Below are 23,596 nucleotides of genomic sequence, written 5' to 3' on the forward strand. Positions count from 1 at the left end.
AAAAATAGTAATATTGTGAAATATTATTACAATTTAAAATGACTGTTTTCTATTTGAAAATATTTTAAAATGTAATTTATTCTTGTGTTGGCAAAGCTGAATTTTCAGCATCATTACTCCAGTCTTCAGTGTCACATGATCCTTCAGAAATCATTCTAATATGCTGATCTGCTGCTCAAGAAACATTTAATGTGTACAATTGTACAAAATATTTGTGTACAATATTTTTTTTCAGGATTCTTTGATGAATAGAAAGTTCAAAAGAACAGTGTTTATTTGAAATATAATCTTTTGTAACATTATAAATGTCTTTACTGTCACTTTTGATTGATTTAATGCATCCTTGCTGAATAAAAGTATTAATTTCTTTAATTTCTTTTCAAAAAAATAAAAATAAAAATTCTTACTGACCCCAAACTTTTGAACGGTAGTGTAAAATGTTACAAAAGCTTTGTATTTCAGATAAATGCTGTTCTTTTGAACTTTCTATTCATCAAGGAATCCTGAAAAAAAGTACACAACTGTTTCCAACATTGATAATAATAACAAATATTTCTTGAGGAACTAATCATCATATTAGAATGATTTCTGAAGGATCATGTGACACTGAAGACTGGAGTAACGATGCTGAAAATTCAGCTTTGCCAACACGAGAATAAATTACTTTGTAAAATATATTCAAATAGAAAACAGTTATTTTAAATTGTAATAATTTTTCACAATATTACTGTTTTCACTGTATTTTTGATTAAATAAATTAAGCCTTGGTGAGCAGACTTCTTTTAAAAACATTAAAAATCTTTATTTTTAATAAAGAAAAAAAATACTTTTTTTTATTTATTTTTTGCTTATTTCTTTTACTAATTCTTAACACCAAAAAAAGCATTGAAGCAATTTTGTTTTATATTATTAATATTTGATTTTTTTATTTTTTTATTTTTTTGTCAAATCAAAGTTACGGACTGTGTGTCAACCAAAAATCACATAGGCCTATTTAAACCTTTTATGACAAGGCACATTTTGTTCAGGTGAAATGGAAGAAAAGATGTATGAAACAAACATGGAGACAAATATTACATTTCTTAGAACTTTGTACAAGTGTTTTTAACTAAACTTCACCTATAAAAACCTTTTTCACCCATTTCACGTTTCCAACAACTATAACATAAACTACACTACCCATAATGCTTCGGGCCGTCACCATGTGACGCAGACACACCTCTTACTGTGATTGGCTGCTCACTGCAAGAGTTCACTCCACTCATTCGGAGGGCTGAAGGTGAAAATTGCTCTTCTGTGTATGCAGTTTTCCATCGCGATAATGACATCCAGTGCAATTTACAGTACACGCACACACCTGTGCAGACATCTGGTGAGTTTGAACTAAATAATTCGACATCGATAGCCGAACTTTGTCGCGAGACTCACGGCACATGCAGCAGTTTAACCGCAGGCCTGTTTCATTATTTACCTTTTAAAACACTGCGCTTCACTTCATGAACTGTAGGTCGTTGGTCTTTGTTGACATAAACGCTATAACCAGTTATGCGGACACCCATTTTATGAATCTGTCTTTGCAGGCACATAAATATCTGAGTAGGACCTACAGCACACGACCATCTCTAAATGTGAGTAAAATGTTATGCGATTGTATCACTTCATGGACCCAGAGCTGTTTCTGTCAGGTGTGCATTCAGTAAATATGATCTTTTCTCATTTGTCTCTGGACAGGAAGTTGTCATCGTCAGTGCAGTTAGGACCCCAATGGGGTCTTTCAAAGGAAGCCTTTCCACAGTACCTGCCACCAAACTCGGTTCCATTGCTATTAAAGGAGCCATCGAGAAAGCAGGTATCTATCTATCTATCTATCTATCTATCTATCTATAAAAAATGTTGTATTTTATAAAGATTATAATTATCTATTATAAATAAATATAATTTATATTATATATTATTAAATTCTATTATTATTAACATTTATTTTTAAGTTTTGGGTCTGAGCAAATAAAAGAATACTTTTATTTATCAAGGATGCATTAAATTGACCAAAAGTGACCGTAAAGACATGTATAATGCTATAAAAATTTTTTTATTTCAAATAAATTGTTCTTTTGAATGTTCTATTCATCAAAGAATCCTGAAAAAAAATATTTGTTTTCATAAAAAATATTAAGCAGCACAGTTGTTTAATAAATTAATAATGATAATCAATAATGATTTCTGAAGGATCATGTGACACTGAAAACTGGAGTAATGATGCTGAAAACTCAGCTTTGCATCACAGGAATAAATTATGTCTTAAATACATTAAAATAGAAAACAGTTATTTGAAATTATAATAACATTTCACAATATTACTGTAAATGTACTGTATTTTTGATCAAATAAATGTAGCCTTGGTTAACAGAAGAGACTTCCTTCGAAAAAATTGTATTGTATATATATGTATTGCATATGTAATCGTGTAAAATATAATAAAAATAAAAACCTGAGTAACAAATTTCTTTAAATCAGAAAGTTGTGCTATTCGCCTGTACAATAAATGCCACTTAGTTCGATGTTTTGTTATTTAATGCAGTTATATTCATGGAATAATTGTCTTTAAATCAAAATTTTTTAGTCTTATTTGTTCTAGCTGTCCGTATGATATATGACATCATATTAGGAGGTTTGCATGTCATCTACAGGAATTCCTATGGAGGAGGTGAAGGAAGTTTACATGGGCAATGTGTTGCAAGCAGGAGAAGGACAAGCACCAGCCAGACAAGCTGTTCTGGGTGCAGGTGAGTAATTTATAATACATATTTTTTTCTTTAATTATTTGTGCTTTACCTGGCATGAATTTACAAATGCAACTTCTCGAAGAGAAGTTTTAGCATTTAGTGTTAGTGTAGGTTCTGCTGAGCGTTGTGTGATGTTTGTTGTCTTCCTCATGCAGGTCTCCCTCTGTCCACTGAGGCAACTACCATCAATAAAGTGTGTGCCTCTGGGATGAAGTCCATCATGATGGCCGCTCAGAGTCTCATGTGTGGCCATCAGGTAGTGTGGAAGACACGTTACCTCAAATTCAGAAAGTGTTGTGTTTGAGTGAGCCTTCAGCGTGCTAATAAAGCAAAATTATTAAATCTATATGATGTCTCCCAGGATGTGATGGTTGCTGGTGGAATGGAAAGCATGTCTCAGGTTCCGTATGTCATGGCCAGAGAAGCGCCCCCTTATGGTGGAGTGAAGATGGAGGATCTGATTGTTAAGGACGGTTTGACAGACGTCTACAACAAATTCCACATGGTATGTACATTTTTTAAGAACCAGTAAGAAAGATTGCATTTTATTTGCATAAAAGCTTGATAATAAGATGAGTATTGAGTGAAAAAAGGAAGTGAATGAAGTTGTGTGGAAACTTTGGACAGCAAATGTACTGTACATATAACACTGGAGAGGCCATGATTGTGTACAACGTGTACAAAATTGTGTATTTCCCCATTTTAGGGCAACTGTGCTGAAAACACAGCCAAGAACAGCAGCATCTCCAGGGAGGAGCAGGACGCATTTGCCATCAACTCTTACAGCCGCAGCAAAGCAGCGTGGGAGTCTGGCATCATGGCCAAGGAAGTGGTTCCTGTGAGCATCCCTCAGAGAGGTTGGTTTCACTACTGTAGCTGTTTAATTCCTTATCATTCCCAAAGAAATACCTTTTATCAGCTAAAATATGTAGGGGTGTGACCATACACTTATCTCATGAGACGAGATGATGCACGATATTGGGTTCACGAGAACGAGACGATATTTTAACACCATTTTTAAGAAATCTTCAATGACGAAATATATGACTGGGAAAAAAAAGTATTTTATTCGACTGAAATCACAAAATAATCTAGTGCTGTCGCTAAGTATTATTTTGGTAATCGAGTTATCAGATAATAAAAATAGTGAACAATAGCCTTTAAAATGATTTAATATGACTTAAAATACATATATAATAAGAATTAGGCAATAATAATTGGTTCATGGTTTTATTAAACAACACTGTTAAAATACACAATGTAATATACACGTAGAATGGAAAATTGAATTTACCTTGGCATAGTTGAATAACAAGAGTTCAGTACATGGAAATGACATACAGTGAGTCTCAAACTCCATTGTTTCCTCCTCCTTATGTAAATTTGATTTGTTTAAAAAACCACTGAAGAACAGGCGAATTTCAACATAACACCGACTGTTACGTAACAGTCGGGATCATTAATATGTACACCACCAATATTTGCATATGCCAGCTCATGTTCAAGGCATTAAACAAGGGCAGCCAGTATTAATGTCTGGATCTGTGCACAGCTGAATCATCAGACTAAGTAAGCAAACAAGAACAATAGCGAAAAATGGCAGATGGAGCAATAATAACTGACATGATCCATGATATCATGATATTTTTAGTGATATTTGTAAATTGTCTTTCTAAATGTTTCGTTAGCATGTTGCTAATGTACTGTTAAATGTGGATAAAGTTACCATCATTTATTACTGTATTCACGGAGACAAGAGTCGTCGTTATTTTCATTTTTAAACACTTGCAGTCTGTATAATTCATAAACGCAACTTCATTCTTTATAAATCTCTCCAACAGTGTGTAATGTTAGCTTTAGCCTGTTAGCCATGGAGCACTATCAAACTCATTCAGAATCAAATGTAAACATCCAAATAAATACCATACTTGCACGATTAGATATGCTGCAGGACGAACACTTTGTAAAGATCCATTTTGAGGGTTATATTAGCTCGGGGGCGGGGAGCATGAGAATTTAAAGGGGCTGCAGCCTGAATCGGTGCATATTTAATGATGTCCCAAAATAGGCAGTTAAAAAAATTAATTAAAAAAAATCTATGGGGTATTTTGAGCTGATACTTCACAGACACATTCAGGGGACACCTTAGACTTATATTACTTCTTTTGAAAACGTGTTCTACTGCACCTTAAACAAACATCAAGGTTTTGCAACAAACTCTTCATGCAGATATCGCAAGACAGCTTTTCACCTCAACAAGAAATATCTCACATTTTAATATCGTGAAATCTTGTGGCACGATATCTCGTCACACCCCTAAAAATAGACTAATGTGCACACACACACACACACACATATATGTGTGCGTACATTATATAAAATGCACCATGATTGTGATTAAAATATGCTCTCTCACTGCTCAGGAAAACCAGACGTTGTTGTGAAGGAAGATGAAGAATATAGAAAGGTTGACTTCAGCAAAGTCCCCAAACTGAAGACTGTGTTCCAGAAAGAGAACGGTACAAATTTCAAAGACAATAGAATTATAAAAGTAAATATAAAGAATTAGGTAAAAAAAAAAACACTATTTAGTTCACCTATCTGCATTTATTATATTATTATTTAAGTGTTTGAAAACATTACATGCTGTTCGCACATAAGAATATTATTTTGAAGTATATTAGTTCTTAAGTACTCTTTTTAAAAGTATGCTTTGAGGATAATAAAGACAAGCAAAAGACAAGCATACCTTTGGTTTTTGCAGGCACGGTGACGGCAGCCAACGCTAGTACGCTGAATGATGGAGCGGCTGCTCTCGTGCTCATGACAGCAGATGCGGCAAAGAGGCTCAATGTCACACCGCTTGCAAAGATTGTTGGTGAGGCAATTCACACCTGTTTAAATAATGCTATGGTGTATTCTGTTCATTTTAACCACATTTTTCTAACCACAACATTTTGTTCATGTTTCATGAATAATTCACTGTTTCTTTAGCTGTTAGCCAGTGCTCTATGTCTGAATACATCCACCTGAATTCTTTCCTGAACAACTTCACCATGTTAAAGGCACTTTAATAATTTAATGTTATTTAAATGAAGTTAAGCTACCATCAGACTACTTTTGATGAAGTAGAAAGTGCTAAAAAATGCAAAAAGCAAATGGTTGCTAACTATTTTGGCATATTATTTAAATATCTGAAAATAGTTTTATTATTATTGCTGAAGTGAGGCACTTCAAAAAATAAGTTTACTGTAAAACAAATGTACTCTACTAAATGTTTTTTTTTATTTTATACAAAATATATATTTTATAAAATACAATTTACTCTAAAACTGCTATAAAATGAAAGCCATATGTCTAACCAAATTGTTTAGTTGTTATACCAAAAATAGCCACCGGGTGACACCCACATTACATTGAATTTTTTTTAATGTGTTCTCCTGTAACATATTATTACATATCTGTCACAGTATCACTTCTATCACAAAACAGCCACCAAATATGTAACCTTGAGTTTCAGACCTTTCAGACAATATGGGTTTTGTCAAGATTAGAAACGTTTTGATTAAAAAATAGTTAAAATAATTTTTGTAATGTGAAGCATGACACCGCCCACTTGGGGGAGGAGCCAGTTAAAAGGGTTTAAAGTGGTTTTCACAGGATGAATTTTGAGATTATAGGCTTTTGAATGATGCCTAATTTATGATGATTCTAAAATATGTTAAGAAAAAAAGGCGAAAAAAAGTGCTGAGCATCCTGCCAGGGGGATGGTGACAGTTAAGAAAATACATGAAATTCTGAAATAAACTAAAGCATATTACCTTATAAATATTACAAAATAGAAGCAATTCAATTTGAAGTGTTCTTTAAAGAATTTAAATGTCTATCAACATCTTTTAGCTTTTCCTGGGAGAACTACTCTGTTTTGAGTGTATATGAGTTGGTTGCATTATCACTAATAGTAAGTTACTCAAATATGGCCAATTTTGTCCAATTATGCATGTTTGCTGGCTTTTTCTAAACATCTGGAGCACAATTTTATCTTAATTTACAGCTTTTGCTGATGCTGCTGTCGCCCCCATCGACTTCCCTATCGCTCCAGCCTTTGCCGTCCCTAAGGTGAGCTAAATTTATGTGTTAATTGCTAAGCAGAAGTGTTTTTGAAGTCACTCCGTGTAGTAACATCTATGTTGTGCAGATCCTGAAGGCTGCCGGTTTAAAGAAAGAAGACATTGCCATGTGGGAGATCAATGAAGCCTTCAGTGTCGTGGTGCTGGCCAACATCAAGATGTTAGACATCGACCCCAACAAAGTCAATATCAACGGAGGAGCAGTTTCCCTCGGACATCCAATTGGGTAATACAAGCAAAATCCTTCTCATGCATCACTGTTCACTGCATTGACATACTGGAATTAGATTTGCATGATAATTAATGTGCCTGTTTTGCGATTTTTCTAGAATGTCAGGGGCAAGAATCGTAGGACACATGGTGCACAATCTGAAATCGGGACAGTACGGACTGGCCGGAATCTGCAATGGAGGAGGCGCCGCTTCCTCCATTCTGATCCAGAAGTATTAGGACTTGAGATTGCAATTAAATTCATTACAGAATTTGTGTAGGATTTGGACTTTTGACCAGATTCTTCATGCATATATCCTTAATGTGAGTGTGCTCTCTTGTTCTCCCTCCAGAAAAGGTCACTCTTGTTTTTTAATTAAAATAGGGAAAAAATGTATCGAAGCTCATACAATACAAACTTCTCAAATGGTAATTTATTCTGCGCACTCATTGCATATATCATTACGTGGTGTCATTCTCAAAATAATGGTAATAATGTTGTAATGAAAGGGTTTCGAATGTTACAATCTGTTACTGCAATAAAAGAGACTATTGATTGTTTTTGTTGATGCTGAATGTGATGATTAATACTCATAAGACATAATTAATACTCATAAGACATAATGCAGTTCCCCCGGAACGAACGCCAGATGGAGAACCTGCTTTGAGCTCTGCTTGCTGCTGGATGCATTTCTGAGTTGAACAAACAGTTATTACTTTATGATTGTTGAAAGCAGATACTATAGGCATGAGTGGTAATATGGACAACGCATAAGTGACATTTTTGGTTGGGTTTTGGCTTAAATGTTCACTTTCCACAATATTTTGGAATTATTAATAATGATGATGATGATGATACAACTAATAACAGAACTCACAGTTAATTTTTATGATATTAACATTGTTTAGTATCTTTCAATCCCATTTTAAATGATATTTTGCTTATAGTCTTTATTAAGTGTAATATCATGTTTCATAATAGGTAAATATCCATGAAATTAGATTTTGTTGCTTAAAAGATGTTCCAGTTTTTTTGTTTTTGTTTTTTTTTTACTGTCAGGAAATGGCCAAAAGTGATGTCCGGCCTAGGAAAACTTGGAGTTTTGCTAGGAGTCAATTGTTTTGTGGTAACGCAATGAAACATGACAAATTTTGCGGACAAAATTTTTGTCCACACTGTCATACAAAGAAATTATAAACACATGCAAAAACGAGAGAAGCAACTAAATATTATTAACTGATAATGTAGTCAGTGTATGCTGTTTCCTTTGAGCTTTTTGATTGTATATGCTTTTTTGGCATCACTTTACAATGTTTAAATAATGAACTATTGTAATGTGTTACCGCTTTTTTAATATAAAATAAAAACCTGTAGCTGTAGTTTACCCCTTTTCTGCCAAATAATTTTGTCAGATAAATACCTTAAACTTTTAAAGTTTAGTGTTTTGTTTTTCTCTCTCACATATATATATATATATATATATATATATATAATTTTCCTCATATTTTGATGATTTAATCAAACTTGTAGGGTCATTAAACACATCCCCAAACCAATCCCCTCCAGACATCACTTTTTGCCATTTTTGTACATATATTTACATACTTGATTTATTCATTTTCATGTGTTATTACATATTTTCTTAAATAATGTCTTGACAAATGGTCTGTCATTAAGGAAACAAAATTAGATGGAAAAAATAAGTGTTGTTGGTCACATTAAACAGAAATCATTTACATATCCTCATGTTGTTCTAAACTTGTGTGAGTTTTTTGGAGCCCACTGACTTCCATTGCATGGACCCCCCAAAAAATTCTCAAAATATCTTCTTTTATTCCACAGAAGAAAGCCAGTCATACAGGTTTGGAACAACATGATTTTCATTGTTGGCTGGAGTATCCCTGTAAAAGTTTTGACATTTTCTATGAAACCTATATAGTGCATAATTTGCATATTTGAAGTCTATATGTAGGCCTGTCACGATAACTACTTTCTGTTAGATATCAGATGTCCGTATGAACAAAGACATTTATATTTGCACCGGAACAGTGGATTGTCACTCTGAAATTCAGACTTGTTCTTCCAAACTGTCTGTATAGTTGTCAGGAAAACAATATAATGCCTCAAATAATGCCTTTTTTTTCACCTGTCCATGACTGCTCTGTGTAGGAACTGCAGATGACAGCATGATTGGCAAAATGTATCATATTATCATGTAATCAGCAGTTTTCATATTAATGATAATTATGGTGACTTGCTTTTGTGTTTTTTAGGCATTTCAATAAAATAGGATAAAAAGGAGCTGTGAAAAATGAGAATTACTTGCTTCAACTGGAAATGGAAAATTTACATGCGGTGCACTGTATACACTATATAGTGCAGAAATAATAACAGTGTGGTAGTATGTTGTTCTGAACAGACAGTTTTCAGTCACTTTACCTCAAAGACACCTGTTAACTGTTTAACACATGTGTCAACTTTGTCCCAGCTATTGTGCAGCAAAATCCTTCACCTTGAGAAAACATATCTGGCTCTACCTTCAGATGCCACACTTTCACGTCACATAATGTTAGTTTTGCTAAGTACACAGAGCCTCTGTTGATCATTTTTAGTTTCTTCTCTCTGTTTGTCATTGAAAAGTTATTGTGCTTCAATCTAAGCGATAGATGATCGAGTCAAATATTAACAGGATGTTGTGAGAGCACTTGCAACATCATGAATGTCAAAGTTTCGGCCCAATGACTCAGTTACTGAATAACAGCAGGGCTGAAATTGACCCCGTGTGATGGCTGAGTTTGGGAAACCGCACTTACAGTAGCCTACAGTTTATCTTTATAGCTTGTTTTTTTTTTTAAATGTTATGATTTCTCAATGTGTGAACCGTCTTTCTAGAAATTGAACAGGAAGAGGAAGTCTGGTTACGTCTAATCGTAACAGATTAATCTTTCATCACATAAGACTTGTAATGGTTTTATAGCTTTCTATCATTCAGGTGATTCTTGAGAAATTTACAAAATGATTTCTTGTACTCCGGCTAGTGATTTTATGATGCTTACAGTTAGTTGCCCTTATTAACATTCATTTCCAAATGAGGGGAGGTAACCCCCCAATAACTAAAATTTCCAAGTACCCCAACATTTAAATTCTATTGATAAGTTAAAACTTTAAAACTATAGAGAAAGTCAAACATGATCTAAAACAGCCACATAAACTCATAAGACTGATGAAAAGAGGGCAAAACATCATTAGAAAGCTTTTTAAACTACTCATGACCATGACGTTTTATTGTATTTATTGTGGTAAATTTAGTCTAACTTGTAGAATTTATAATAGATAATCTGTTAATTAAATATAGGCTATTTATAGATTTATAATACAACGGGGTTAATAAAGGCCTTCTGAAGCGAAGCAATGCCTTTGTGTATATATATATATATATATATATATATATATATATATATATATATATATATATATATATATATATATATATATATATCCCTATTTAACAAGTTATGAATTAAAATATCTAGCTGCCGCCAGACCCCCTTCCGTATTCTACTTACGAAAAAAGTGTAAAACTCTAGCGGTTCAAAAAGCTTACGCTACGCCCTACGCCTTCCCTATTCAACTTACGGAAAAAGTGTAACTTTCTTCGTAACTTAAATACGGAAGGTGTTCTGGCGGAAGCTTGATATTTTACTTCATAACTTGTTAAATATGGATATTTTTTTTTTTTTACACAAACGCATCGTTTCGCTTCAGAAAGCCTTTATTAACCCTCCGAAGTCGTGTAGAGTATACTCGTGATGGGTGGATGAGGATGCAGACATTTTCTTCAGCTCAATATTTCTCCGATTGTGTTCATCAGAAAGAAAAAAGTCATATAGGCTACCTACACCTAGGATGGTTTGAGGGTGAGTAAAGCTTGGGGTAATTTTCATTTGAAAGTGAACTAACTAACGTTAATCCTTAAAGTCTTCTTGAATTATTGACCAAACAATCAATTTCCCGCATGAAATGTGTTTCTGTTTGATGACGGCTGATATTAGGAAAAACCAAGAGATGACATAGCCAAAATCATTAAGATCCTGATGAACTGTTAAGGAGTAGGACATCATTTCAATATAAGAAAATGTTATAAAGCTTGTTTGACTTCCCATGGCACTTGGAAGTAGAAAATTCTGTCAAACTGATAAGGTTCCAGATCCTTAAATAATCTAAAATAGGCTACATTGCTATATGTTATGCTATTGGCGTGAATGAATTAGGATGGCAGAATTTACATTTTTAAGAAACATGAAGTTGAAAAAGTGCACTTGCATTTGTATATAAAGCCTATAAAACAATATCTTTTTAAAGATGAAAAACAAAACATAATCTCTTATATTGCTATACCTTGTGTTCAAAGCTGTAAACAACGCGAGTCAGAAGAAAACTCCTTTAAGGCATGAATGTTCTTCTCCGTGTTTATTTTTTTGTGTCTCCTCATTTGGTTGGTAAATTTAAATGCAAAGCTGTGTTATCTACGTCCTGTTTAGTATTGTAAAGTAAGACATCGGAATGCTCTGAGTATGTGATATTTTTTATTTGCATTCACCTGACTGGTGCGTGCTTCAGCTGGTTTACTAAAGGTGTGGTGTTGACTGCTCATTATACATACAGACAGCAGACGCAGAGTCCGCTGCAGCTCAAACACTATAGGAGAACCTTCTGTCAGGTAAGATTTAGTATAATTTATGATATATTATAATATGTATCAGGCAAGTCAGAGAGAATCTGTGGAAATCATTTCATACAGATCAGTTTCGGTTTCTGAAACTAATAATGTTTGTTTTGTTGTGTTCAGTCAGCAGAACATAGTTTGAGCTTTTTCAAGAGTTCAAGAGTTTTTTGGATTGAGTTTTACAGTCCAAACAAAGGCTAAAGATGAACAATAAGGATACGGTAATGGCATAATTCATTATTTTTCTCTCTTAATTTCTATCTGAACATGTTTATCCTCTTTCAGTCATCTTTCACTCACCAATGTCATTCGATTGTCGTTGATTTCATGAAGCAGGATTCTTTGTCAGATACTGTCAGTCAACAACTGCGTCAAACACATTTGTAAAGCATTAACTATCCTAACTATCCTGTCCCAAGGAGAACCTAATGAATGATTCGTAAAGGTCATTCAATTTAGAAAAAGGAAAGGAAGTTAGATTTGAATGCATGAAACACAATAGTTGATGGCCTGATTTAAACGTTTGGCCATGCGAGTTTCTGTTTTGTCTGTGGCAGCATTGTGCTGTTTAATAAGTCATTTTCATAGGGTAGTGCTTTCTGAATAGACCACAGGGAACTAATTATTGTGCCTGAGTGAAATTGAAATTAAAATGTAATCAAAACAGCCTATCATTTAACTCATTCAGTACTGAGATGGGAAACTTTTTAAATGAACAATGTTAATAGCTAAATATATAAAATAATAATAAAAATACTAGTGTTTTTGTGGTGAGAACTATGTAATATTCAATGCAATTTAATTGTTGTTATTATGGTATTTGATATTCAGCAATTAACACTGTAAAATTTATATTAACACTGAATATTATATAGTTACTGCTGCATTTTTTATTTATTATTATTATTATTAATAACATTAGTTGTTGTTATTATGGTATTTTATATTCAACATTTACCATTGTTAAACAAGTAATGTACTTATTTTTTCTCTGGCGATAAACTACAGTATATAATATTCAGTGCCAACATTTTAATATTCAATGTTCATGTTTTACCAGTGTTGTAAGATAAAAGCAAGTAAAGCTCATTTCCTGTGTCTACTGCATGTAAAATGCTGAACTGACATGTTTATCAGATGAATTATTGAATTACTATTAAAGCATGTTAAATACCTCAGTCTGTTTAATATCATAAAAGTAAAGAAGTGAGTATTATGACTCCAATAATAAATGTTCATTTAACATAATTATTTCCTGGAACAGTTTATACATTGTTATTGTCAGTCATTCTGTAATTAATTAACATGGACACTGTTGTCTAAAATGGTCTTTTCGTGATGCACTTCCTTATGCATGTTAAATATCCTTGTCACAATGAATTACATCACAATATGGAAGCAAAATTGTTTTCAAATGCATTTTGCTCATGAGAAACTGACAATAATTTCTAATTTCTTTCAGATCTACGACAACGTTTCTCACGTGAACCGTGGTTTCCAACATGAGGAGCAGCGGCCTCCTCCATATGCACCTTCTGGAATATACCCTGCTTTACCTCAGTACCCTGTTCCCCAAAACCCGCAGTTTCTAGACCCGGATCCCTCTCCACCATACCCTTCAGAGAGATACTCACCTGCTCAGAGCCTCCATCGGTATGCTCCTCAAACAGCACCTGTTAATACCTTCAACACGACCACACCTGGACTCCAACGTGACACTAGACTAGTTCGCAAAGGTATTTTATGCTTTTTAAGGCACCAAATGGCTTTTCTTTTTAATGTTACACCACGTATTGATTACAATATTGACGTCTTTCTGTGCTTTACACTAATTGAATGATTGCATGAGACATGATATCGAATTCAGGTAAGTTTCTTTCAACATACCTTCTGATGTTCATTCATATTTATTTTGTGCTATAACTAGTAGTAAAGATGATGAGGTTATCAGTTCACGTGCGCTAACACTTCGCTTCAACTGAGGCATTGCCAGGGTGCTACAGCCACCTGTCACGTCACATTAAAGAGCGCCAAAACCAGGCTCTGCTCCACACCAAAAAATAACCAGATTTTGATGGAGATCATGCATTTCGGCCATTTGGTATGTCAGAAATCCGTTTGTTCATGAAAAATTATCTGAACAATATTAACCAGTATTTTACAGCTTGTAATAATAGCATTTTACACTTACTAGTAAGAAAGTTTATGCAAAGCAAAAACATTTTTTTGGTTTTTGCCCTTTTAACCTTTTTAATTCCTGCCACCAACAAATAGAAAAGAACATAAGCTAATTATTCATACATTTATAATGTTAATAATTTAAAAAAAACATTATAGAAACATTATAGAAAAATGCATTATTGAATTTTATAAAATGAGCAGGAAGCTAAACAAAAGCATAAAACAAGTAATTTATGCTTATGGAAATAGTATAGCAGTGTTACTAATAAACCCTTTTGAACAAAGCCCCTTTTGTTATAAAATCTGAAATTACAAAATTAATACAACATTTGTAATCAGGAAAAAATATTAAAAATGTCAAAAAAAGTTTGTTAGTTGCGTATTAAAATTTTGATCACGCGTCACCTGAAAACAGCACAGACTAAAAGATTGATTGATGGGATATAAGAATCGATAGTGGTTCATCAAAATGAGAATTGGTTAAAATCGTGAAATCTCTATTTTTAACCCAGCCCTAAAATTTAATGAATTTTAAAGGGTGTTTAAGCTATTTAATGCTTTTTGTAAAAAAGTTTTTTGTTTTGTTTTGTTTTGTTTTTTTAATATGAAATTTGATTCTCCGGCAGCTTCCAGAAGAAAAAAATGGCAATGGATCATTGGCACAGTCACCATGCTGCTGGTCATTGCTGGGATCATACTTGCGGTGCTTTGGTTTTATGGTAAGAAACTCTCTCATTGGCTTTCATACAATACATCCACCCATTTGTTTCTTGTTCTGATGTTCTCTGTCTGCACCAACAGGTGTGTTTGATTGTTTGCAAGGGCGGCTCTGTAAAGCAGATAACAAATGCATCAGCTATTCACGGTGGTGTGACGGTGTGGTGGACTGTCAGTCGGGAGAAGATGAAGCTTATTGCTGTAAGAATTCCTTACGCATATGATCCATCATGTTTAACCGTGACCGTTATACCATTCGATGATGCCTATCTTTAGTAAACCCAGTATACAGTTATGAATGTGCCTGTGTGTCTTTACTGTTCTTTCTTTGTTGTTGTTTTTGCAGTTCGTCTGTATGGATCTAATTCCCTTCTTCAGATGTACTCAAATGTGAGACAAAAATGGGAGTATGTGTGTTCAGATAGATGGAACGACAACCTCGGAAAGCAGGCATGTGAGGAGATCGGATATGAGAGGTAATGATAGTTTGATTCATCTCAGTTGAAGTGCTACAATTAAAAGAGTGTGGCATACACTAGCATTTTTCTCAAAGAAATGAACACTGTTACTAAGCAAGGATGCATTAAAATGATTAAAAGTTACAGTAAGGAAACTTGTTACAAATTTCAAATAAATGCTATTTATGTGAAACTGAAGTCTGGAGTAATAATGCTGAAAATTCAGCTTTGCCATCACAGGAATAAATTAGGTTTAAAAAATAGTATAGAAAACATTTATTTTAAATTGTAGTAATATGTCACACTGTTTTTACTGTATTTTTGATCAAATAAATGAAGCCTTGTTGAGCACAAGTGATTTCTTTCAAAAAATAAAAAAAATTATACTGACCTCAAACTTTTGAACACCCATGTTGAATGAATGTGGTTTGAATGAATTGTAACATGTGCTGTGTGTTTGTGATTTATTTCTCAGGAAAACGTATGCGGGTTATGTGGAAATTGACCCTAGAGCATCACTGGACTATGTGGTGATGAAGACAGATTCTCTCAGCACTTCTAATCTGAATGTGTCCAGTAGTTTTCTCAGTAAAAGGTGTGTCACAGAGTTCGTTTATACAGAATTTTTACAGACTGTTAATACAGTCTTTCACGCTGTTTAGGTTTTACATTGTTGGTTACTGTATAACAGTTTACATTTAATTCTTGGTTAATAATGTTTTTTTTCTCATAATCAGCTTGTTTTATCTTTTTATATTTCTCTTATGATAATTTAGTTCAGATTGTCCATCTAACAAAGCAGTGGCACTCGAATGTATTGGTAAGATAAAAGTTTTGCATCTCTATTATTATTATTATTAGAGTTATTTTTTGTTGTGTAATTGATATTTAGGGTATTTTATTAGTTAATGTTTGATGGTGTTGCCCTTATTTTGTATGCATGCTATTTAATAAAATATTTAATGCTATTTAGTAAAAACTACAAACTAATTTGGTTTGTTAGGTTAGTTTGACTGTGGTTAAATTACTTGCAATGAATAATTCATCCCAGTCCTTATTAACTATAACTAAAACCTATTCTAAAACTATTAAAAATAGTTTCATATAACTGAAAATAAGCTGAAAAAATATACCTTAAATATTACCTTAAATATATATATAAATATTAGTTATAACAATATAAGAAAAAAAAATAATATAAGAAAAACTTAAAAAAAAAACATAATTAAAATTTAGAAATAACTTGGCATCTCACTGAAATTAGTAAGTTTAAGTACTAAAATAACTAAACCTGAAATAAAAATAAAGCTAATAAAAAGGAAAACTAAAACAATGACGAAAGCACATTAAAACATTATTATAACTAAAATTAAAATAAAAAATAAAATTAAAAGCTAATTCAAAATATAAATATAATATAAAAATACTATAAGAATATATAAATTGCATTAAAATAACACTGATCCTATTGTCTTTTACTCACTCTCATGTGAGAATTTTAATTTTTTTCATATATGAGTATAGTTTGTAGCTAGGAAAATTTTATTTTCACATATACTGATGCTGTTTTCTGAATTCTGTTCTAGAATGTGGACAGAGCAGTGGGAGCCGAATCGTGGGTGGAAGCACGGTGAATTCGAAGGGGGTGTGGCCATGGCAGGTCAGCCTGCAAGTTTCTGGAAGGCATTTGTGTGGCGGGTCCATCATTACCCCGTACTGGATCGTCACTGCAGCTCACTGTGTTCATCAGTAAGTGCTCTCATTTAGTTCATCTCATTTAACAAGCTATGATGAACTCTAATAAATGACAAACTTGTGTAGGATTTCAAATGCAAGGGACTGGACTGTGTATGCTGGATATCTGACTCGTAGCGAGATGCGGTCCACCACCGGCAATTCTGTAAGCCAAATTGTCATGCACAACTTTGACCCGAGAACCAACGAAAATGACATTGCACTGATGAAGCTTAACCATCCACTCATGATTACATGTAAGACTGAATTTTCATGTTTATTTCCCAGCCAATATAAAAATGTCATAATTATAATTTAATAATACTGACAAATAAATTAAATATTTAGTATTGTTATGTGTTATTTTAATATTATTTATGTACTATTATAGTGGTTATTACTATTTTGAATTTTGGTTTTATTTTTATATTTTCAGTTTTCATTTTAATTTTAGTAATTTTATTTATTTTTTTTTTTTACATATTTCTGTTTAGTTCTTTTTCAATTTTAGTACTTCATTATTTCAGTTAGTCACCAAGTCAACATTTTCAATTTTCAAACATTTTTAAAGTTTGAAGTTTTTTCATCAAAAATTTGTTTTTTATTTTATTTCAGCTTTTAATTTTTTAAGTTTTAGTTTTAGTTAACAATAAGGTTGTTTCAATACTTGTTTCAAGCTTGCCCTGATAATTATTTTATTTAAAAAAAAAAAAAAAAAAAAAAACCTCAACAGCTGAGTATTACATGAAAGTTTCAGTTTTAAAGAGACAGTTCACCCAAAAATGATTTTTTACTCACCATCAGGTTGTTCAGGATTATCTTTCTTCGGTGGAACCCAAAGGGAGATATTGTGCAAAATAGTCAAGCTGCTCTTCCATACAAGATTTTCAGCATATAACGATTTATATATCGGCCTGTTCTACGCACAAATTACTTCTAGTAATAATAAGTCTATGAATGAGTTGTATGGTCCACTTTTACAATGCTTTTTTTTGGGGGGCTTCAAGGGGACCTATAATGCTGTAAACCTATAATATATAACGTATAATTACAAGACATAATATAAATCTCTGGTGTCCCCAGAATGTGTCTGTGAAGTTTCAGCTTAAAATACCTCACAGATCATTTATTATAGCTTGTTAAATTTGCCCCAATTTGGTTGTGAGCAAAAACATGCCGTTTTTTGTGTGTGTCCTTTTAAATGCAAATGAGCTGCTGCTCCCAGCCCCCTTTCCAGAAAAGGGCGGAGCTTTAACAGCTCACACTTCAATTGCTCAACAACAACAAAGCTGGAGAATCTCACGCAGCCAATCTTTTGTGCAAATCCAGCGTTGAATTGATCCTCGTTTGTGAAGCAGTCCAGCGTAAAATGACGGCATGGCACTTTTTTTTTTTTTTTTTTTAGATGGAACAAATGCGGTTTTATGGATGCTACAATGTGGCTTTCAAATGAAAGATTGGTAACAACACTCTGCTACAACTAAGTTACTCTTCCTCTTCTCTAAAGCAGCCCAACTTGGGCTCACCCCAAGGGAGTTGCGTGTTCTCAGGGCCGGGTTTATGTAAATTTGGGGGTTTGTGATGTCACCAACCCGGGAGGAAGCTCGCTGTAATCCCTACCAGCCATTTGTTGTAGTTCTTAAAAAGTGATTTCTGTAGAAAATATTTCCCTTTGCATTGAACTTTGAGCATCGTAACTTTGCAGATGTTGTTTATGCTCAAACAGCAACATTACACACTAACTAAAGTTAAAAAAGTGAAATCATAATCAAGTGTGAATGACCATTTCTGTTGCGTGGAAAGGAGCAGCTTGAACATTCTGCAAAATATCATCTTTTGTGTTTACAGAAGAAAAGTTTGGATGATGACAATTTCCATTTTGTTTTATATGTATCTGGTTTCAGTGAACGTCAGGCCAGTGTGTTTGCCCAATAAAGGCATGTACTTCTCTGCTCCGCGGGAATGTTACGTCACCGGATGGGGTGCACTGTATAGTGGAGGTTTGAAACTTTTTTTAAGAGCAAATCAAAAGCTGAGACCGTCTATACTCAGCAGCACATGTAGCATCTGCTAAAAACACATACAGATCCAAATGCATGTGCAATGAATAATATCACACAGAAAATAAGTCATTTCAGCTCTCTAAAATCTCAGAAACTGAAAAGCTTGACAAGCTAATTTTTTGTTTTCTTAAAGGATCTTCCTCAGAAACCCTACAAGAAGCCAAAATTCAGCTAATCGACAGAACAACCTGTAACAGTCGACCTGTGTATGACGGACAAATAACAGACACCATGATCTGTGCTGGCAAGCTGCAGGGTGGCGTGGACTCCTGTCAGGTCAGAAACACACTCTGTTTAAACACAATTAGATGCTGCTCGATCATTAAAGAGTAAATCAGAGTACTGTAAATGAATATGTGCTAAAGGCCAAATTGAATACGTTCTGTTCCACGCAGGGGGACAGTGGGGGTCCTCTGGTCACAAAGGAGAATTCTCTATGGTGGCTGGTTGGGGACACTAGCTGGGGTGATGGATGTGCTTTCAGGAACAAGCCCGGAGTCTACGGGAATGTGACCTACTTCCTTGACTGGATATATGTACAAATGCGGGTAAGAATTAAAAAAAAAAATCCAAATTGTGTCATGGAAAATGTTTTATTATTATTATTATTAATGTATTATTTTATAAATATACAATTAATTTATAAAATTTTTATTATCATTATTATTATTGAAACGCCTCTTTGTATTCTTTTTCAGAAATATTAGCTTTTTTATATACAAAGAAGTTTTGAGAAGAGCAACTGATCCAAACCAATGAAACCGTGACTGTGTCCAGGAGACTTTTTTTGTATTTGTGTTTTTGCTTATTTTACTTTTTGTTAATAATGTTTTCACATAAATCCATTTATTTATTTTCACTAGTGCCAATGAAGTGAATGTTACAATATGCACTCTTCTAATTTTTTATGTATGTTTTATATAAAGAACACAATTGTACAAATGACTTCATAAAAATCCGTACCTGATGATGCTGTCCTACGTCACTGGAAAAATTTCTGTCATCTGGGTTTCTTTGCTATTGCAACAATTCATATTTACATTCTTACTGTATTTGACAATAAAACAGGGTGTGATAGGGCAATACAACCACTCCCATCAGCACTGTGGACCGACAGACTGTATTGCAAATGAGTTATTTTAATATAGAGCATTATAGATAGTTGCAATTGTTTTTTGCAAAAAAAATTATATAAATGTATTAGGGAAAGTATATATCCTAGGTCCTTTTTTCACCATTTTTAATCACTGTTTTTGCCTTCACATTAAATTATTTTCTATAAATAAACATTTTTAACTTGTCTTTGAATTACAGTGAGGTCATAAAAGCTGTATGTATAATAATTATAAAGGTAAAATGCTCTTTAAAACATAGTGCATCGCACCGCAGGACATCAATTTTCAATGTCCACAACCCATATATAAACTTACTTAAAATACTGTGCCACTTATTTCATGCTACACATTTGAACTTTATAATGTTTTTTTATTTATTTGTATGTAGACTTTGATATTATTTATTATATTTTAACAAGATTTTTATATATGAAGTGTGAACTTTGATGTATTCCTCAAAATATTGGTGTGCTGTGGTATCTGCACCAAGATGTTAGCAGCAGATCCTTTAAGTCCGAGACAGGGCCTTCATGGATCGGACTTGTTGGTTTAGCACATCCCACAGATGCTCGATTGGATTGAGATCTGGGGAATTTGGAGGGCAAGTCAACACCTCTAACTCGTTGTGCTCCTCAAACCATTCCTGAACCATTTTTGCTTTGTGGCAGGGTGCAATATCCTGCTGAAAGAGGCCACAACAATGCTTAGGTAGGTGGTACGTGTCAAAGTAACATCCACATGGATGGCAGGACCCAAGGTTTCCCAGCAGAACACTGCCCAAAGCATCACACTGCCTCCACCAGCTTGCCTTCTTCCCATAGTGCATTCTGGTGTCATGTGTTCCCCACTGGACTCTAGAGCTGTGGAGACGTGTTATCTGGAGTGACGAATCATGCTTCTCTCTCTGGCAATCTAATAGACTAATCTGGGGTTGCCAGGAGAACGGTACTTGCCTGACTGCATTGTGCCAAGTGTAAAGTTTGGTGGAGGCTGGATTATTGTGTGGGGTTGTTTTTCAGGGGTTGGGATTGGCCCTTTAGTTCCAGTGAAAGGAACTCTTAATGCTTCACCATACCAAGATATTTTGGACAATTTCATGCTCCCAACTTTGTGGGAACAGTTTGGGGATGGCCCCTTCCTGTTCCAAAATGACCTCGCATCAGTGCACAAAGCAAGGTCCATAAAGACCTGGATGAGCGAGTTTGGTGTGGAGGAACTTGACTGGCCTGCACAGAGTCCTGACCTCAACCCCATAGAACATATTTGAGATGAACTAGAGCGGAGACTGCGAGCCAGGTCTTCTTGCCTACATCAGTCCCTGACCTCACAAATCCGCAAATGATATAATAGATTTTTAGTGTACATTGTAATATTGTCAAATTAAAAGTTAAGCTGTAAAGTACATTTTCAGTCATTGCTTTAGTAATCTTTTGTCATGCTTTAAAAAAAGTACACTTATTTTGATGTTCACTAACATACTAAAGCAAATATAAAGTATGATTATAATTTTAACAGTAGTGTGTTAATTATAATAGTTAATATAAAAGTTAATATCTTTTAAATGCACTAAACTGCAACTTCATCATTACAAATGTGTAGTTGCAAATATATTTGTTAACCATAAATGCTTGTCAGTACATTCAACTAAGCAGTAGGCCAAAGAAAACACTCTATAGTTCACCTATTTATTAAAATATAAGTGTTTGAAAACATTACTTCCTTTTTGCACTTAAGTATATTATTTTGAAGTATATTACTTTTCCAGAAAAGTCACCTTTTTTTTTTAATTAAAATAGGGAAAAAATGTATCAAAGCTCATATGCTAATGTATCAACTTCTCAAATGATAATTTATTCTGTTATAATGTTGTAATGAAAGGGTTTTGAATGTTACAATCTGTTACTGCAATAAAAGAGACTATTGATTGTTTTTGTTGATGCTGAATGTGATGATTAATACTCATACATAATTAATACTCATAAAACTTAATGCAGTTCCCCGGAATGAACACCAGATGGAGAACCTGCTTTGAGCTCTGCTTGCTGCTGGATGCATTTCTGTAAATAATTACTTTTATTTTCACTTTCTACAATATTTTGGTACTTCAGCCCCCCTACAAAAAAAAACCCCCATCAAATTTAATAATGTTGATGATGATAATAATAATAATAATAATAACAATAATAATAATAGTACAACAAATAGAACACATTGTTTAGCATCTTTCAATCCCATTTTAAATGATATTTTGCTTTTATAATATCTAAAGATCCATAAAGTTAGATTTTGATACTTAAAAGATGTTCCTGGTTATTTTCAGAGGCCTTGAGGATTTTATTTTTTTTTTTTCATTCTTTTTTTCAAAAGTGATGTCTAGCTTAGGAAAACTGACATCACCCTTTATTGAGACTGTTAAAAATGTGTTGTGCAAATGTTTTATTTGTGATAACGGAATGAAACATGCCAAACTGTGGACATAATTTGTGTTTTTAATTATGAGCACATGCAAAAACAAGAGAATTAATTAAATATTAACTGATTATGTAGTAGTCAATGTATGCAGTTTCCTGTGAGATTTTTGTTTTTCTATGCAGTTTTTTTTAGTAAAATGAAAACATCTCAGGTTACGTTTGTAACCCTGCTTCCCTGAATAGTGAACGAGACGCTGCGTTGAATCGCATTGGGATCACCTCTGCATGATTACGTCTTGAAGCACTTGTGAAATCGAACCAATAGTGTGACGGGACGTCAGAGCAAGTGACGTCACAGACCAGGAAACTATAAAGCACCCCTGAGAACAAAGAACGGCAGCTTCTGATATGGATGAAGCAGACGCTCACAGGCGTGCAGGGAGTATGGCTAAGCAACGCAGCGTCTCGTTCCCTATTCAGGGAACCCGGGTTACAAACGTAACCCGAGACATTGGAACATCGACGCTGCATTGAATCGCATTGGGAACCCTATCCAACTAGGCCATAAAACCGAGTGCCTGTCTGTTATCTTTGCGACGAAAGCACTGAGGACCCTGGAGTGGAGCCCAAATCAAGGTTGTAAAACCTAATGAAGGTATGCTTAGATGACCACCCAGACCACCCAGCCGCATCACATATCTCAGAGATGGGAACTCCGAGATCAAAGCTTTTGAGGCAGCCATACCCCTAGTAGAGTGTGCCCAGACAGCCAAAGGTGAAGTCTGCCCGGATGACTCATAGGCAAGAGAGATGGCCTCGACCACCCACTTGCTCATCCTCTGCTTAGACGCTGGGCCTCCTTTCTTAGGAGACCCATAACAAACAAATAATTGATCAGTTTTACGCCACAGGGCAGCTCTGTGGACATAGGTGTCTAAAGCCCTCACTGGGCAAAGCAGATTTAGTTTTTCCTGATCCGGATTTGTAAAGGGTGGAGGACAGAAGGCCTGCAGTACAATGGGCCCTGGGACGTTGGTGGGGACCTTGGGTATATACCCAGGTCTATG

The 23,596-nt window shown here is 34.1% G+C and overlaps 2 protein-coding genes across 2 annotated transcripts; both read left to right on the top strand.

Annotated features, from left to right (window-relative positions):
• Window positions 1–1,214: 1,214 nt before the first annotated feature.
• On the top strand, window positions 1,215–7,684 carry acat1 (acetyl-CoA acetyltransferase 1). The gene is made up of 12 exons (XM_048180938.1): window positions 1,215–1,372; window positions 1,581–1,628; window positions 1,732–1,849; window positions 2,688–2,783; window positions 2,939–3,039; window positions 3,145–3,288; window positions 3,490–3,640; window positions 5,207–5,302; window positions 5,548–5,661; window positions 6,838–6,902; window positions 6,982–7,139; window positions 7,243–7,684. The coding sequence occupies exons 1-12, from the start codon at window positions 1,301–1,303 to the stop codon at window positions 7,361–7,363; spliced, it is 1,284 nt and encodes a 427-aa protein (XP_048036895.1). The 5' UTR covers window positions 1,215–1,300; the 3' UTR covers window positions 7,364–7,684.
• A 3,304-nt stretch (window positions 7,685–10,988) lies between these two features.
• tmprss2 (transmembrane serine protease 2) lies at window positions 10,989–20,303 on the top strand. Its single transcript, XM_048180939.1, has 15 exons — window positions 10,989–11,041; window positions 11,790–11,844; window positions 11,974–12,071; window positions 13,313–13,586; window positions 14,658–14,750; window positions 14,833–14,949; window positions 15,095–15,224; window positions 15,682–15,801; window positions 15,983–16,026; window positions 16,793–16,955; window positions 17,028–17,197; window positions 18,845–18,940; window positions 19,137–19,279; window positions 19,399–19,551; window positions 19,702–20,303. The coding sequence occupies exons 3-15, from the start codon at window positions 12,054–12,056 to the stop codon at window positions 19,708–19,710; spliced, it is 1,530 nt and encodes a 509-aa protein (XP_048036896.1). The 5' UTR covers window positions 10,989–11,041; window positions 11,790–11,844; window positions 11,974–12,053; the 3' UTR covers window positions 19,711–20,303.
• Window positions 20,304–23,596: the final 3,293 nt, after the last annotated feature.

The sequence above is a fragment of the Megalobrama amblycephala genome, linkage group LG2, assembly GCF_018812025.1.
Source record: "Megalobrama amblycephala isolate DHTTF-2021 linkage group LG2, ASM1881202v1, whole genome shotgun sequence".
Lineage (NCBI taxonomy): Eukaryota > Metazoa > Chordata > Actinopteri > Cypriniformes > Xenocyprididae > Megalobrama > Megalobrama amblycephala.

Excerpts from the sequence above, each read along its gene's own strand:
- acat1 (XM_048180938.1), top strand. The coding sequence starts at position 1,301 with ATGCAGTTTTCCATCGCGATAATGACATCCAGTGCAATTTACAGTACA. Across the intron at positions 1,850-2,687 it reads AGGAGCCATCGAGAAAGCAG|GAATTCCTATGGAGGAGGTG; the intron begins GTATCTATCTAT and ends TGTCATCTACAG. Across the intron at positions 3,641-5,206 it reads TGTGAGCATCCCTCAGAGAG|GAAAACCAGACGTTGTTGTG; the intron begins GTTGGTTTCACT and ends CTCACTGCTCAG.
- tmprss2 (XM_048180939.1), top strand. Across the intron at positions 17,198-18,844 it reads CCATCCACTCATGATTACAT|TGAACGTCAGGCCAGTGTGT; the intron begins GTAAGACTGAAT and ends ATCTGGTTTCAG. Across the intron at positions 19,280-19,398 it reads GTGGCGTGGACTCCTGTCAG|GGGGACAGTGGGGGTCCTCT; the intron begins GTCAGAAACACA and ends TGTTCCACGCAG.